Source organism: Kogia breviceps, chromosome 3, assembly GCF_026419965.1.
Source record: "Kogia breviceps isolate mKogBre1 chromosome 3, mKogBre1 haplotype 1, whole genome shotgun sequence".
In the NCBI taxonomy this organism is placed as follows: Eukaryota; Metazoa; Chordata; class Mammalia; order Artiodactyla; family Physeteridae; genus Kogia; species Kogia breviceps.
Window position 1 is genome coordinate 105,833,340 of NC_081312.1, and position 15,147 is coordinate 105,848,486.

The window sequence follows — 15,147 nt, forward strand, 5'->3', positions numbered from 1 at the left end:
GAAATTTAAAAACTACTCCCATTTTATCAGAATCCCCCGATAAGCGGCTAATTTTCAATAGGATTGGATAGTTACCTCCAGTCATACAAATCTACAGTAATTCATATTTTTCCCTAAGTGAATGAAGGAATCATTGTGACTTAACACTACTTGACCAAGTATTTGCTAATTTCACAAGTAGGAATTTATACATATGAAGCAAAGAGTAATTGTTTAAAAATTTTCCCCTTTCACACCAGGACTCTCCTAAGAAGTTGTAATTGGTTCTTCCCACTTCTTCCCTTCACCCCACCACGAAAAAAGAAATTTCAAAAATACACAAAGTAAATCCATTTTAGAGACTGAAACTAAACATTACTTTTTATTTCATTATGATTATAGCTGAATAACTATCTCAAAACATTCTAAATATGGACTGTGCACATTTTTCATGTAGTGAATGATATCTACTCTAAAAGCTTGAGGATGAATTTGCCTTCTTGCTTATGAATTATTTTCAACTATTTTATTGGCTATTAGGTGTTTTTTCACCAAAAACTGGCCTAAAGTATTTTTGTCTCAGCTAAGACAAAGATAAGAAGCTAAGGTCTCCAATAAAAGTGTTGTTTTGAATGTTCTCTAGTTTCTGCTTTACTAAATATATTTTCTTTAAAAAATAGGCATTGGTAGATTTTTGACTCAATATGTGTAAGCTTTAATGCAAAGCAAAGCTTAGCTAATGCCTTCTGCTCTTTTACTGTAGAGAGTTGGGTGATCTATTCCATTCCCCAAAGAAAAACAAGAATAATAAAAGTAATCTCATCATCCACACCTTCTTCTGCTTTGTTAGGAGTCCAAGTACCACCCTCGTCAGGTAAGAGAAACCTTCTTATCTTTTGTCACTGGGTTGGGGGGTGGGCTGGAGGAGGCCTACCTTCCAGCAGGTCTCTGGCCAGACCAGGTTCTGCCCCCGTGGACCGAACAAAGTCTGACAGGACTGCGTCCATATCAAGAGTCATAGGATCGTGTAGAAGGGCCGCCCAACACTCAGCCGAGGTGGGATTTGGAAGCAGGCTAGAAACCATCCATCTGCAGGAGAGAACAGAGAGGCAAATATGATGGAGAGAAGAAACCAGTTCTGCTTGCTGTGCCATATATCTGAGCCAATGTGGGACATTGCCTGATTGCCTGATGTGTGACAGTAAATAATAAAAGTCAGACTCAAATGTCTTCCCTTTGTAGCTGCCACAGGAGAAAGGGGGCATTCCCAGCTCAGTGCTTCCTACTTTGCATTCTGTCCATTTCAGTGACTACCGATTGAAAAGAAGATAGACTAGGTTGGTCTAGAAAAATTAAACACCTGATCTTAAGATTCATTTGGAGTTGCTAGATTTCTAATCCTCTTCCAAGTTATGCAGACGTGTAACACTTCCACAGATGTAATTGTGTTGCCACTATATCCCACTTACGCCTTTATCACTGACCCAACCCTGTGCACACCTCAGCCCTCCCCCTCACTTGGCTCTCAGGAAAGACTCCACGTCAATCCAGAGTCGACAGAAATACTACACTTGCTGAAGAGGATAAACCATTCGCCAACTTTCCAAGAGCTGTCATACTCACAACAACAATCCAAAAAAATTCATAAAGCTCTCAGATTTCCTAGGCAGAATCATCCCAGTTAGGGGGATAAAACAGTGCCCTGCAGCTTGACCACGGGCCGACTGTGCCAGTCGGTTGCTGGGGAAAAGCAACCAGCACACAGCATGTGAGGGTGACTCCTACCAGTGAACCAGGGCCACCAGTGGTAACACAGTCATGCCTGATAAAGCACAAATGCACCCTCTGTCTCCTTCAATAAGGGGTTGGCAAATTATGGTCCACCACTTGACTTTGTGAATAAAGTTGTATTGGAACCAGCCACGCCCACTCATCGTACTGTCTGTGGTCGCTTGTGCATGTGGCTGAGTCGAGCAGTTAAAACAGAGACCATAAGGCCCACAAAACCAAACATACTGGACTTCCCTGGAGGTCCAGTGGTTAAGAATCTGTGCTTCCACTGCAGAGGGCATGGGTTTGATCCTTAGTTGGGAAACTAAGATCCAGCATGCCATGCAGTGCGTCCATAAATAAATAAATAAACAAATCAAATTAAAATAAAAAAACTAAACATATTTACTATTTGGACCTTCACAGAAAGTTTGCTAAGTAAAGATGATGGAAAATGTTATCCTAATGAGCATGTAATTAACTTTACATGTCGTGGGGTGAGTTTAAATCCCATGCTATTGATGAGTGTCCCATTCCTTTTTCAAGATAAGCACTTGGATGGGCTCTGCTCAGAGGGCTAGGTTTGCGCTGACTGCTGCTGATTTAGAGCCAGAAATGCTGGCCTAATCTCAGCCCCAGCTCTGCCCCTGTGATAAGCTGTGACACGCTGTGTAACTTCTCTGAGTCCACCTGAGCATTTTTAAGAGTTGGGGAAATAAGCTCATCGAAGGTGCCAGGATGGAGGAATGAGCCAGTGGGGCCTGTGACCTCAGAGACATTCACGGTTACTACACCAGCTTGCACATGGCTCTGACTGGGGTGTGATTTTTGAGTTGGTGTGGCTCAAAAATAAGAAAATGCTTTGACCTAATGTATATGGTTCCAATTAGAAGATTGCTGTCTTCCTTCTCTCCATGTACTGGGGCCTCGGCCAGGAGAGCCTCTTCTTTGGTCACTGCCACCTGGGGGACAAAGCAGAAGATAAGAGTATGTTACTCTCCTGACAGTCAGCCAGAGGCTGAGGCTTTGCTTCGTGTCACAGGAGGTGCACCTGGGGCTCGGCTGACTGCCTGCATCAAGCCCGCTGCCTTCCTGGGCCCTACAGGCACCTGCTTTCTGGGCGGCCATCACCTCCCACGTCTGAAGGCTTCTGCAAGGGGTGGTGGTGTCTCAAATTTCTTCCTTGTACCAAGTACTTATATTTCAGTGAGGATCCCTTTCCCATTACAGAGCTGTTTTCAACCTTAATAGTAAGCACCCCATCAACACGCTGAATCTTGCATGTATTTATTATTGTAACACATACATAACATGAAATTGACCATTTTAAGTGTGCAGTTCAGTGGTATTAAGTACATTCTGCATTATTGTGCATCATCGTCACCACCATCATCTTCAGAACTTTTTCATCTTCCCCAACAGAAACTCTGTCCGCATTAAACAATAATTCCCATTTCCCCCCTCCCCAAGCCCCTGGAAACCACAACTCTACTTTCTGTTTCTGAATTTGATGGCTTCAGAAGCCTCCTATCAGTGAATCACATAATATCTGTCCTTTGGTGACTGGTTTATTTTGCTTGGCATGGTGTCTTCAAGGTGCATCTGTGTTGTAGCAGGTGTTGGGATTTCTTTCCTTTTTAAAGCTCATCTTAGTTCAGGATGCTGTCACAAAATGCCACAGACTGGATGGCTTAAACAAGGGACATTGATTTCTCACAGTTCTGGAGGCTGGCAAGTCCGAGATCAAGGTGCCAGCAGCTCCTGTGTCTGGTGGGAGCCTATATCCTGGCTTGTAGATGCCACTTTCTCCCTGGGTTCTCATGTGGCAGAGAGAGCAAGCGCTCTGGTGTCTTCTCAATAGGGCACTAATTGCATCATGGGGGCTCCATCCTCACGACTTCACCTAAACCCAATCACCTCCCGCAGGCCCCACCTCCTAATACCATCACATTGGGGGTTAGGGCTTCAACATATGAATTTTGGGAGGTCACAGCATGCAGGCCACAACAAGGCTGAATAATAATCCACCATATGGATGGATCACACCTTGTTTAGCCATTCATCTGTAGCTGGACCCTTGGTTGTTTCCACCTTTTGGCTGTTGCGCATAACTCAATCTAAATCATTTCTACACTTACACCAGGTCGCCACCCTGGGACCCAGACTGGCTTTCACCAGTGAATGCAGATTCATGCCCACACCTCCTCCTCTGTGCCTTGTCCTCCACACAGACAGAAATTAAAGGGTCTGCTTAAAATGACCTTTTCGCCACATTCAAGAACAAACATTTGCATGCACGAGGCTAATGTGCACGTCCCCTTGAAGACTTATTTCTTAAACCTAATGCCACTGAGGCCACACATTCATGCACTGTGATGACACAGGAGAAGCCAGGCCAGTGGGGACATGGGATCCCGGACACCTTGGCCGTCCTCACCCCTGCTGCTCCATGCCAGCCCTCCAGAGAGCACTGCCAGGCCTCTTGACCTGCCTTGCATGGCCAAGGTACCCCTGGTCTGTTCTAGCCCTGTGAGGGCCAGGGTGGCCATGTCCCAGCTCTGTATCTTGGCCCTTGGACAGAACTTCTTTGAGGGTCTTGCCTCCTGCCCTGGGGACAGGGGTGCGTCAAGCTGTTCCCGCTGTGGCTTTGCCTTAGGAGAGGCAGTGCAGTCTGGGGATGGGGCTTGGCCCTGGAATCAGTCTCTCGGAGCCAAAGTGGCTCCACCATCACTGCCTGTGTAGCCTCAGGTATACTGTTTAAGTTTACTCATTGGTGGATTAAAATCATAATAGTACCTCTTAGCTGATCTAAAGTTTGAAGGAGTTAGTGCATGAAATACACCGGCCCACAGCGCATACTCAGTAAAAGTGAGCTACTATCCAACCGGTGAAGATAAGGACAACACTCTCCTGCCCAGGTCTCCACTGAGGAACAGAACTGCTGCCTTTGGAAGCACCGAGGAGGTAGCCTGGATGATGCAGGGGATGCATGTGTTTTCACTGCTCTCGCCCAGTCCCGCTGGAAATACCAGCAAGTTTGCTAATTGATTACATGTAGGCATGGATGCAGACAGGCAGGTACCCGTTCCCGAGAGCACCAGAGGCATAGTGTGCCCCTACCTTGCTGAGTATCACCATTCAGACACAGGCAGGATGACCGGCATCCTCCTTCCTGGCTGTGCCCCAGTCCCTGAGTCCAGGGCAGATGGATGCGGAGACCTGGAAATGCACAGTGGGACGCTGTGGAGAGCCCAGGCAGGGGGGTCAGGGGAGCTGCTTCTGCACCCACCATCGAAGCTCATCCGGGAGCCTCCGTCCCCCTCCCTGCAAAATACAGTGCTTTGGCTAAGTGAGCTAAGGACCCTTTCTGTGTAACATCCTGTGGTTTGAATGTCTCAAAAAAGAGAGAAGAGCAGAAGTTTCTAGTTGTTATGTGAAAATTGATAAAAAATGAAACTGAGAGTCCTTCCTTCCATTTCTACATAGCCATGAACTTGCCCTTCTCCTGCTCCCGGCCGCCCTGTGAGGACGACTCCACATGGGCAGGGGTGTCTCTGTGGCTTATGCAGCAGGTACAGTGAACACAGCATTGTTCCCTTGAGGCCATGGTGGGGGGCCGCCAGCTGCCAGCTCCCTTCCCGAGGGCCACCTATGTGCCTACAAGGGGGTGTACCCTTGGCTCTGGTCACAAACCACCAGCATGGGCGCAACCCCCTGAGAATCAGAAGAGTCACTAACCATGTCCTGAGGACCAGGCCCCTGGCTAGGCATTTTCCTAAAAACATTTTGGGGGACACGCTCTTTATCCTGGAGTAGGTATTTTAAAAAATCATTTATGTGCTCTTTAAAAATATGTTATACATTTTAATATATGATTTTATTCATTTTTAAAAATTGTAGTTGATTTACAACGTTGTGTTAGTTTCAGGTATATAGCAAAGTGATTCAGTTTTACATATATATAAATATATACATATATATATATTCTTTTTCAGATTCTTTTCCCTTATAGGTTATTATAAGATACTGAGTATAGTTCCCTGTGCTACACAGTAGGTCCTTGTTGGTAATCTATTGAGAAGGTATTTGCATGATTCCTCTCTGCGTGTGAGGTGATGGAGGTTTGAGAAGGGAGAGCTGGGCGGCGCTGAGGGGATGTGCCCTGGTCTTCCTCTTGGGACAAGAGCTGTCCTCAGCCTTTTACCTTCCCCTCAACAGGCAGTGAGACTGGGGTGGCCGCTCTTCTGCTGGGAGCCCTGCGAGGGTCACCCGGGAGCCCAGAGCACAGAGGTCCTTCCCATACCCTTTTGTCTGGGCAACTGTAGCCTGGCCTAGCCTGTCACAACCCCTGGCTCCCTCCCTCCCTCTCGGGCCCCTGATTCCATGAGGCCACAGTCCTGGGAGGGTGTCCTGCACACCCACAGGTGCTCTGGACTATCTGTCACATCGAGGATGTCTCTTGTGCAGCTCCCCTCAGCATCCTGCCTGACTCCTGACCAACCAACCCCAGTCGTGCTCAGTCCCAGCGGTGCTGCCCTAACCCCTGTGACAGTGTAAACCCTGTCACGCTACAACGCAGGGACCCCAACTAGATAGGACAAAAGCTATTGCCACGGAGACACCCTCTTAACATGCAGATCTCTCTTGCGCGCGCGCGTGCGCACACACACACACACACACACACACACACAACTGTGCACGTCACATGTGGAGGCTGGGGGCCAGGCTCATCCACAGGCTGGGCTATTCCACACTTTGGGAAATATTGCTAAAATGGAAATAATGCTAAAAATGCACTTTCCTCACATTTTATTATGCATTAGGTTTTTGTTCCTTATTAAATCAGCAAGTTGATGTCAAGTTTAAATGATAAGCTCCTTAAATGATAAGGTTTACATAACCAAATACAGTAAAGAACTCTCCAACTTCCTAGAAAGCACTCCACACATTTATTTGTTTGCTTCTTTCCTTGGGTAAGTTAGTTTCATTAAATATGAGAACGTGGGCCAGTTTTGGATTTCTCCCTGAGAACTCCCAAGGTTTCGAACCAACAAATGCACAACACCAAGAGTGAACCCTGATGAACATTATGAACCCTGATTGATGAGGATGTACTAGTGTAAGTTCATTGATTGTAATACATGTATCACTTTGGTGTGGGATGCTGACAGCGGTGGAGGCTCCGTGTGTAGGGACAGGAGTTATATGGGAATTGTCCACACTTTCTGCTCAACTTTGCTGTGTACTTAAAACTATTCTAAAATTTTCTGTTAAAACTAGTTTATATATAGTTTTCTATCTTTTCCTTTAATGCTTCTGGATTCTGACTCTTAATCTGAAAAAAGAATTCCCATTAGCAGATTATAGATGAATTCACTCATGTTTCCTGCTACTAACTGAAGGGTTTTATTTTTTATATTGAAAGCACTGATGCAGTTGGACTTGATCTTGGTGCATCAAATGAGGAATGGATCCAATTTTATCATTTTCCCTGTCTATCCAGCTATTCTAATACCACTTAGGAAAAAAAAAAAAAACCCATCAGTGGGAAAGCCCCTCTGATTTCAGATGCCTTCATTGCTATATGGTAGGTTTGCATATGCAATTGGGTCTATTTCTGTATTTTTCTGTTATATTTATGCCTACGTATCCATAAAAGGTATCTTTTCTCCCATTATGTGTGTTAACTGGTTATCATATTTATAAACAAAGCTATTGACTTCTGGCTGTTAAATTTATATCCTGCTCTTTTACTAAATTCTTAATTAACGTTTGTAGAAATTTATCCATAGGGTCTTTTTTATCACTTATTTTTGGTTTGCTAGATATACAATCACATCATATGCAAATAGAGATTGTGTTACTCTGAATTTTCAGTTCTTAAGCCTCTGTTTTCTCTTACCTGATCAAATTGACTAATTCAGTATAATATTAACTATTCATAGAGGTAATGGGCATCTTTGTTTTGCTACTAACTTTAGTGGTATTGCCACACTGAGTAAGATGCTGGCTGCTCGCTTTGGGGCTATACACATGTGTACATATGTTTAGAAAGTACCCATATACCTTACTGAATAGTTTTATCATGGATGGATGTTGACTTTCACATGATATTTTTCTTAAGATCTATTAATAAACTTCTAATAGTAAACCTTACTCATACTTCTGGACTAAATCTCCTTTAATCATTCATTGGTATTTCTTTTCTTGTGTGCTTTTTTCTTTAGTTTGCTAGTTTTTATTTAAAATTCCTATGCTGATATTAATGCATTAGCTTGATACATGGTTTTTATTTTTATGTGCAATCCTTGTCAAGTTTCACAGTCAACATCCTACACACAGAGCAAAATCAGAAGTTTATCTTCCTTCTCAATTCTCTTGTAATATCCTAAGTAGCACTGGAGTCACCTAATATTTGAATGTTTGGTAGATATTCCCTGTGAATCAATCTGTTATTGATGTTTCTTTTGGAGGGAACCCTTTACAACCTCATCTACTTTATTTCCTATGGAAGTTACTCTGTTTAGACTTTCTATTTCTACAGGATTCAGTTGTGTTAGATTGTACTTTCCTACAGATTTATTCCATTTCATCTTGGTTTCCAAATTTATTTGAAAGGAGTTGGACAATGAAAAGCATTCTTCCCATGGGTATAAATCCTCTCTATAGCTAAATGAGGAAAATAACTACAATTTGCCAAGGGCCCAGGATGATGTTGAGTGTACTAAGGGCTTTATGGGTGGGTTAACTCTCATTCAGACAACAACTCTGCAAAGCAGGTGGCTCTGTTCCATTTTGCTGAAGATCACAAAGCCCAGTAGCAGAGTAATGATTCCCACAAAGACCCACTTAGACCTAAGGTCACCATTCACCAACCCTTTATAATGGTATGGGGTCTTCAAATGTTCTCATGTCCAAATGTATGGTGCCTTTGAAACACAGTATGTGCATCGATGTATGATCAGAAGTAAAGCATTTCCTTAGTAGACACTCAATCACACCTTTTAATGATTTTTCTCCCAGGATGGAAAGATGGAAAAAAGTCTCTCCTAAAATTTATATTTTTGGTAATAGTACTGAGTGTAGGATCTACTGAGGTTTTCTATTGTGTGCATGGAAATGACATGGTAATAAGTGAAATCTCTTCAACAGTTCTTAACATGAGAACAGATGTACAGCTGTCACCACACTCAAGGCTCAAGATCCCCAAAGAGTTACAGACTGCTTTTTCTATGCTGCTTCCCACCTTGAACTCAAATTAAAGACAATTCTTAGAGAATCCACAAGAAATAATAATCACTCATTTTGAAGATAATACTTGAACATGGAAGTACATTTTTAAGGCCATGAGGCATGGTGGTACTTATTCTGACCTGTAGAGGACAGCGACATCCCTGCAACTGTGGAAGGTGCCCACGCCCAGGAATGATCACCTTCCAAGGGCACTTGGATGTCAGAGTGTAACTGCATCCTTGTAAATCTCCAGCAGAGCTTCCCTGCACAATTCAAGCCTCCAGAACTGGAATGCCTTCAAGACTCCCTCGCTTTGAAGGATTTATGCTTTTATTCTCCAGCCTCACAAATCTAGCTGTTACACAGGCATAAAATCTATGTCTGAACCAGACTAACGTGGCATCAACAAGGGTTTAAAAAGATCCAAACAACTCACTAATCAGGTTTATATTTCTACTATTGATTTCAATCATTTTGTTCAGGTCTTCTGGGAAAAGATATACTTGCTATTGAGTTAAAAGAGTCTAAAAAAAAGCTTAAAGGGTCAGGTTCCTTCCATGGCCTCATGACAGGAGAGGAACACTTCAAGCAGGTGTATAGGTCCTGGGCTGCCACTGCTGACCTACTTGCCTCCTTCTCTCTCTGAGGGTTGTCCTGGAGGGCAGGGTTCCTATTTTTTGCATTAACATCACCATGAGCTGGAATATATCAGATGTTAAATAAATCTGCTGAGTGAACAAACAAAATAAAAACATTAAATCCAAGTTCCTACTCCATTCTGATGGGTAGACACAAAAATAACCATATTCAACTCAGACTGGTATAGGCACTATAATATGATTTATAAGCAAAATCATTAGGATACTAGAAAGCGGGCAGTTCCTTCTGCCTGGCAGGATGAAAAAGGCCAAATATAAGATGAGTTTTTGAGGAGGATTTAGGAAGGCTGAAAAGAAGACATTCCAAGCTCGGTGAACACCATGAGCACAGGCCAAGAGGCAAAAACACACTTGTATGTCCCCAGATCCAGGAATACCATGAGCAGGAGAGCTGTGGGCATGGTGACTGCAGGTAAAGGTCAGGGTCAGACCCACTGGCTGTCAGGGTGAGTATCTGGACTCTAACAAGAGGCCAGTGGGAAACTGCTGGGAGTTTCTGAGTAGAGAATAGATAGGTGCTATGCTAGGAAAACAAAGACACAAAAATTTGGTAACAGAGTGAAAAATGGATCAAGAGTGTAGAAAGAATTGGAAAGGCACTCATTCATTTTCTTAGTAGACTTTACCAGCCTATTGTATCACCCTACTGCTGGTAAAGTCTTGGTTTATCAGGTCGCAGTGGAGAACCCTTGAGCTTTGGAGACTGACAACATTCTTAGTTCCAGAGGATGAATCAAAATGGGTCAAAGCCAGTTGCTGGTAATCTCTCCCCCTTGACCTGGGATCCACCAATCTGGATGCAGCCACACTGAACGATTCTGGTGTATGTGATGGAGACAGGAGTCAACCGGGTTGAGTTTATCGGAAAGCTTTTGCTTCCCTGATAGAAGGGGTCAGGCTTAACTGATAGTCCTTTCCTGCTTGCCTTTCCTCCTCCTTTCTGCCTTAAGTAAGGAAATACTATCTCCAAGAATACCCGCCGTCTTGGGGCTATGAGGTATTGTAGAAAGTCAGAGGACAAGACCCAACGTGCAAGGTTGGTGGAGTTACAAGTCCATCCCTGATGTTATCACTGAACATTTGCCCAGGCCCTAGACCTCACCCCTCTGGACTTCCCATCATTCTTCTCATATGAATACCTATCTGTTCAAGCCAAATAAGTCAAATACTTGGTGATTTATAGCGGAACTTATTCCTAGTTGCTACATGAAGAGAAAATGATTCAGATGTCAGAATTAGAAAGAAGCAACAGAAAAGAGAAAGTCACAAGCCAATGTCATTTATACACATAGATAAAAACCTTAAAATATTAGCAACTGAATCGAACTGTAGAAAAAGACATAAAAAGTCAAAGGGCCCTGGAGTCCCAGCCCCATCGAGGGTCTGATAATGGAGTAAGGGTACAGGGAGATTCAGTTGGCAGGAAGGCAGTCCTGGGCATTTGTGGAGTTGCCATCCATGAAATGCTCACCCAAGACTCATGAGAGAGAAGCAAATTACCCCTTACTAAATCCCCTATTATTCCATCTCTCTGTTACTAACAGCCAAACACAAGTTTAATGCTAATATGCTATATTAACACTTTCCAGAAAAAAAACCATATGGTCATCTCAAAAGATGCCCCAAAGCTCACATCCTTCATTATACTAACTCAAAACAAACCAGGAATAGAATAAAACTTCCTTTACTTATTAAAGGCTATTCCAAACTTATAACAATTATCCTACCTAATAATGCAAACTTTAGAAGCAATGCCATCAAAGTTCAGAATAAGCCCATGACCTAGTCTTAGAACAAACGAGAACATTTTAAATGGCTGGAACAAGACCAACACACAAAAATCAATACCTTTTTTACATACTAACATTAGCCAATTAATCATTTTTATAAAAAACAAAAATATCCATTTCATTAAAAATTTCTATAATTAACTAGGGATCACACAACAAACATGAAAGAAACTTTTTTTTTGGACAGAAAACAATCTTTACTGAAGGAGAGAAAGAAAAATAAATGGATGGGAAGACTGTATTTTTAAGATTCTAATTCTTACAATAAATTCAATGCCATCACAACAGAATTGTTATGGAATTTGACAGTTTCTAAAACTTAGAAGAATAAAGAGGCAAGAAATTCCAAAGCACTTTTGATAAAGTTCAAAGTGGATGCAGAAGTGTGTTCCACCACACGTCAAACATAAAGTACCTGATTAAAGTAGTGTGGAAAGGGGTAGACAGAGACTAATGAGAGAGGATGGAAAATGTGTGTGTGTGAGAGACAGAGAGAGAGACAGAGACAGAGTGAGAGACAGAGAGAGAGAGAGAATGGGAGAGAGAGCTCTCCATGCTACCCACTCTGGGCTGACATATGGCAAAAAATAAAACTGTACTTTGTTAAAGCACTAGGATTTGGGGAATGTTTGTCGTAGCATTTAGCCTGCCCTGACTCATACAGAAAGCCTTCTTAAGATACAAAAAGCAAAAGCCCATCACAGAAAAATTTGATAAAACGAATAACAGCAAAAATGCCAAATCAATAAACAAACTTCTGAATGACAAAAAAATCCTGTAAAAACATCAAAATTAGATAGAACAGGAGAAAATTTTGGAAAATATATAATAAATAAGGGATTGACATTCAGAATAAATAATGAACATATCTGAATAATTAAAGACACATGGAACAAGAAAAATTTGGCAAATTTTATGAATGTGCAGTTTACAGGAAGCTCACATGACAAATCAGTATATGGAAAGATAATCAACCTTAGTAATAATGAGGGGAATACAAATTAAACAATAAGATAACCATTAACCATGCCCACCCAACCCCTACCTCACCAGAATGGCTCCTCAAAAAATTAAGTTTGAAAAGATCAGCTCTGGTGAGGTGAAATGGGTCCTTTTTTCCACGGCTAGGGGGAATATATGGGGCTCATGGTGAGGTCAGTAGAGGGCATTTTGTTCAGTATATAATTTTTTAAATGTGAATAACCTGTAGCTCTGTAATTCTGCCTTTTGGTATCTTCCATAGAGTCAGCCTTGCTAAAGTGCACAAGGATGTGTGAATAAGGATGTTCCTTGCAGCACGGCTGGAAATATCCAAAATGATTGTCAAAGGGGAATGGCTGCATCACCTATGGCACCAAGACATGACGTGTCTCAGAGGTGTCAATATGAAAATTTCTCTAAGGCACATGAGAATGTCCATGTATTAAAGAATAATTAAAAGTATTGAAGGGAAAAAGAATCTCATGTGTAGGAAAATGTGTGAAGGAGGCACAGCCCTCCTTTCACTTTCTGGCCTTCTGAGCTCTCTGCCCTTGTGCTCATATAATACACATTACTTGAAGCATTGTTTTTCATGGAAACTATTCAATTAGGTAAGCAAGAAATGACAGGTGGGCTCAAGTATGGAAGCAGAAGGGAACGAGAGAAAGGAAAGTCTCACACTGGTCAGGCAGTGATGGGAGTTGGAGAAGCAAAGAAGAAAGGCCAGGCCAATTGGACCTGGGTGCTGCCATTCTCTGCAAGAATGACCTTTGGACGGTCACTAAAGCCCCTTGAATCTATTTCCTCATCTATACAGTGGGGAATATACCACTCCTTCCTTAGAATTTTGTTAACTAAAATAAAAATATTATGCCTCCCTCCCTACCTCCCTTCCTTCTCTATTTCTACCCATCTACATATCTGCCTACTCACCTATCTACCTACCTATCTGTCTAGCTTTCAATCTCTCTCATTTTCTGTTTGGCTACCTGTCTATCTGATTATATGTTTATTTATCTCACTATATATTCATATAAATATCTGTGTTTCTCACTATCAGTCTACCTCCCCTTTTCCTGATTTTCTATCTATCTTACTACTATCTGTCTATCTGACTGTTTATCTAATCTAGTAACTGTCACTCACCTATCTACCTACCTATCTGTCTAGCTTTCAATCTCTCTCATTTTCTGTTTGGCTACCTGTCTATCTGATTATATGTTTATTTATCTCACTATATATTCATATAAATATCTGTGTTTCTCACTGTCAGTCTACCTCCCCTTTTCCTGATTTTCTATCTATCTTACTACTATCTGTCTATCTGACTGTTTATCTAATCTAGTAACTGTCTGTCTATCTGCTGGTCTCTATGTCTGTCTGTCTTTCAAACCATTTGTCTATCTACATATATATGTCTGTCGATGTATTCATCTGATTTTCTGCTTTTATCTGTCTGAATGTCTGTCTGTCTGTCCACCTTCTTTTATCTTTCTCTCTCCCTCTACATCTTTATGTCTATCTGTTTTACTGCCTTTCTGTCCATCTAATTTTTCTCTATCAATCAATCTATTTATCTATCTCTGCCCTGCACAGTGATTGACACAGACTAGAGCCTCATTAACTGTTAGTTTATCTTCCCCCTTCATTTCCCTTCATTTCTTTATTTCTACATTTCCATAATCAACTGCTGTTAACTGAGCCCTTTCTCTGTGTTATGTGCCAGGCATACAATCCAAAATCAGGCCTGGGCTCTGCCTTCAAAGAGTATTCAGGCTGGTGGCTGAAAAGAACAAATTAAAGAAGCAGTGACATTATGTGGTGCTTAGTGCTATGAGAGAGACAAGCCTGTCCTACGTTGTCATGGAGGAGAGAATTAGGGGGGGCTGAGGAAGTTACCTCTCATCTGCAAACCACAGAAGAACTAGGAATTTTGCAGCTGAAGAGGAAGAGACCTGGTCTTCATGTGAGTGTGGGTGGAGGAAGTATGGACAGAGCCAGAAAGATAGAACAGGGTGTTTATAGGCCTGGAGATCAACAGAGCAAGTACATATTCCAGGAACAAAACTGTAGGGAGCTCACAAAACTCAGACAGCAAAAGAGACCAACCATGGCCAAAACAAATGGTGAGATGTACTGTTTGCATGGATTGTAAAATACAATACAGTTGTCAATTACCCTCAAATCATCTACAAATTTAATGCAATCCCATTCAACATCCCAGCAGGATTCTTTGTAGACATGGACAAGCTGATTCTAAAACTTATATGGAAAGATGAAGGAACCAGATTAGCCAAAACAATAAAAGAGGAGAAGTTGGAGGATTCACGCTACCTGTTTAAAAATGCATTATAAACCTACTGTGGTCATGACAGCGTGGCATTTGGGAAAGGACAGATACACAGTTCAATGGAACAGAATACAGACAACTGAGATTTTGACAAAGGTACAGAGGCAATCGATGGGAAAAGGACAGACTTTTCAAACAGTAGTCCTGGAACAAATGGACAGTCATATGGAAAAGCAAAGAGACAAAAACACCTCAATCTAGACCTCACACCACATATAAAAATTAACTCCAAGTGAATTACAGACCATGTGTGTGTATATTTAGATGTTCACGTGTGAGTTTGTGCATATGTTCAGGAGTATGTGTGTGTGAGCTTCTGTGTGTCAGCATGTGAGTGTGTGTACTTGTGTTTATGTTGGGTGTGGATGCATATATGTGTGTTTGC

General features: G+C 42.1%; 1 protein-coding gene across 5 annotated transcripts in view; it reads right to left on the bottom strand.

Annotated features, from left to right (window-relative positions):
• The window catches only part of LOC131752016 (OTU domain-containing protein 7A), a 382,320-nt gene that overhangs the window by 166,616 nt on the left and 200,557 nt on the right, over positions 1 to 15,147 (bottom strand). For all 5 annotated transcript variants that reach the window (XM_067029451.1, XM_059056030.2, XM_067029450.1 and 2 more), the window contains 2 exons: positions 2,617 to 2,711; positions 914 to 1,068 (listed from right to left, as the gene is read on the bottom strand). In XM_067029451.1, coding sequence (XP_066885552.1) covers positions 914 to 1,064 — 151 coding nt within the window. In that variant the 5' untranslated portion in view covers positions 1,065 to 1,068; positions 2,617 to 2,711. The remainder of the gene's footprint in view (positions 1 to 913; positions 1,069 to 2,616; positions 2,712 to 15,147) is intronic.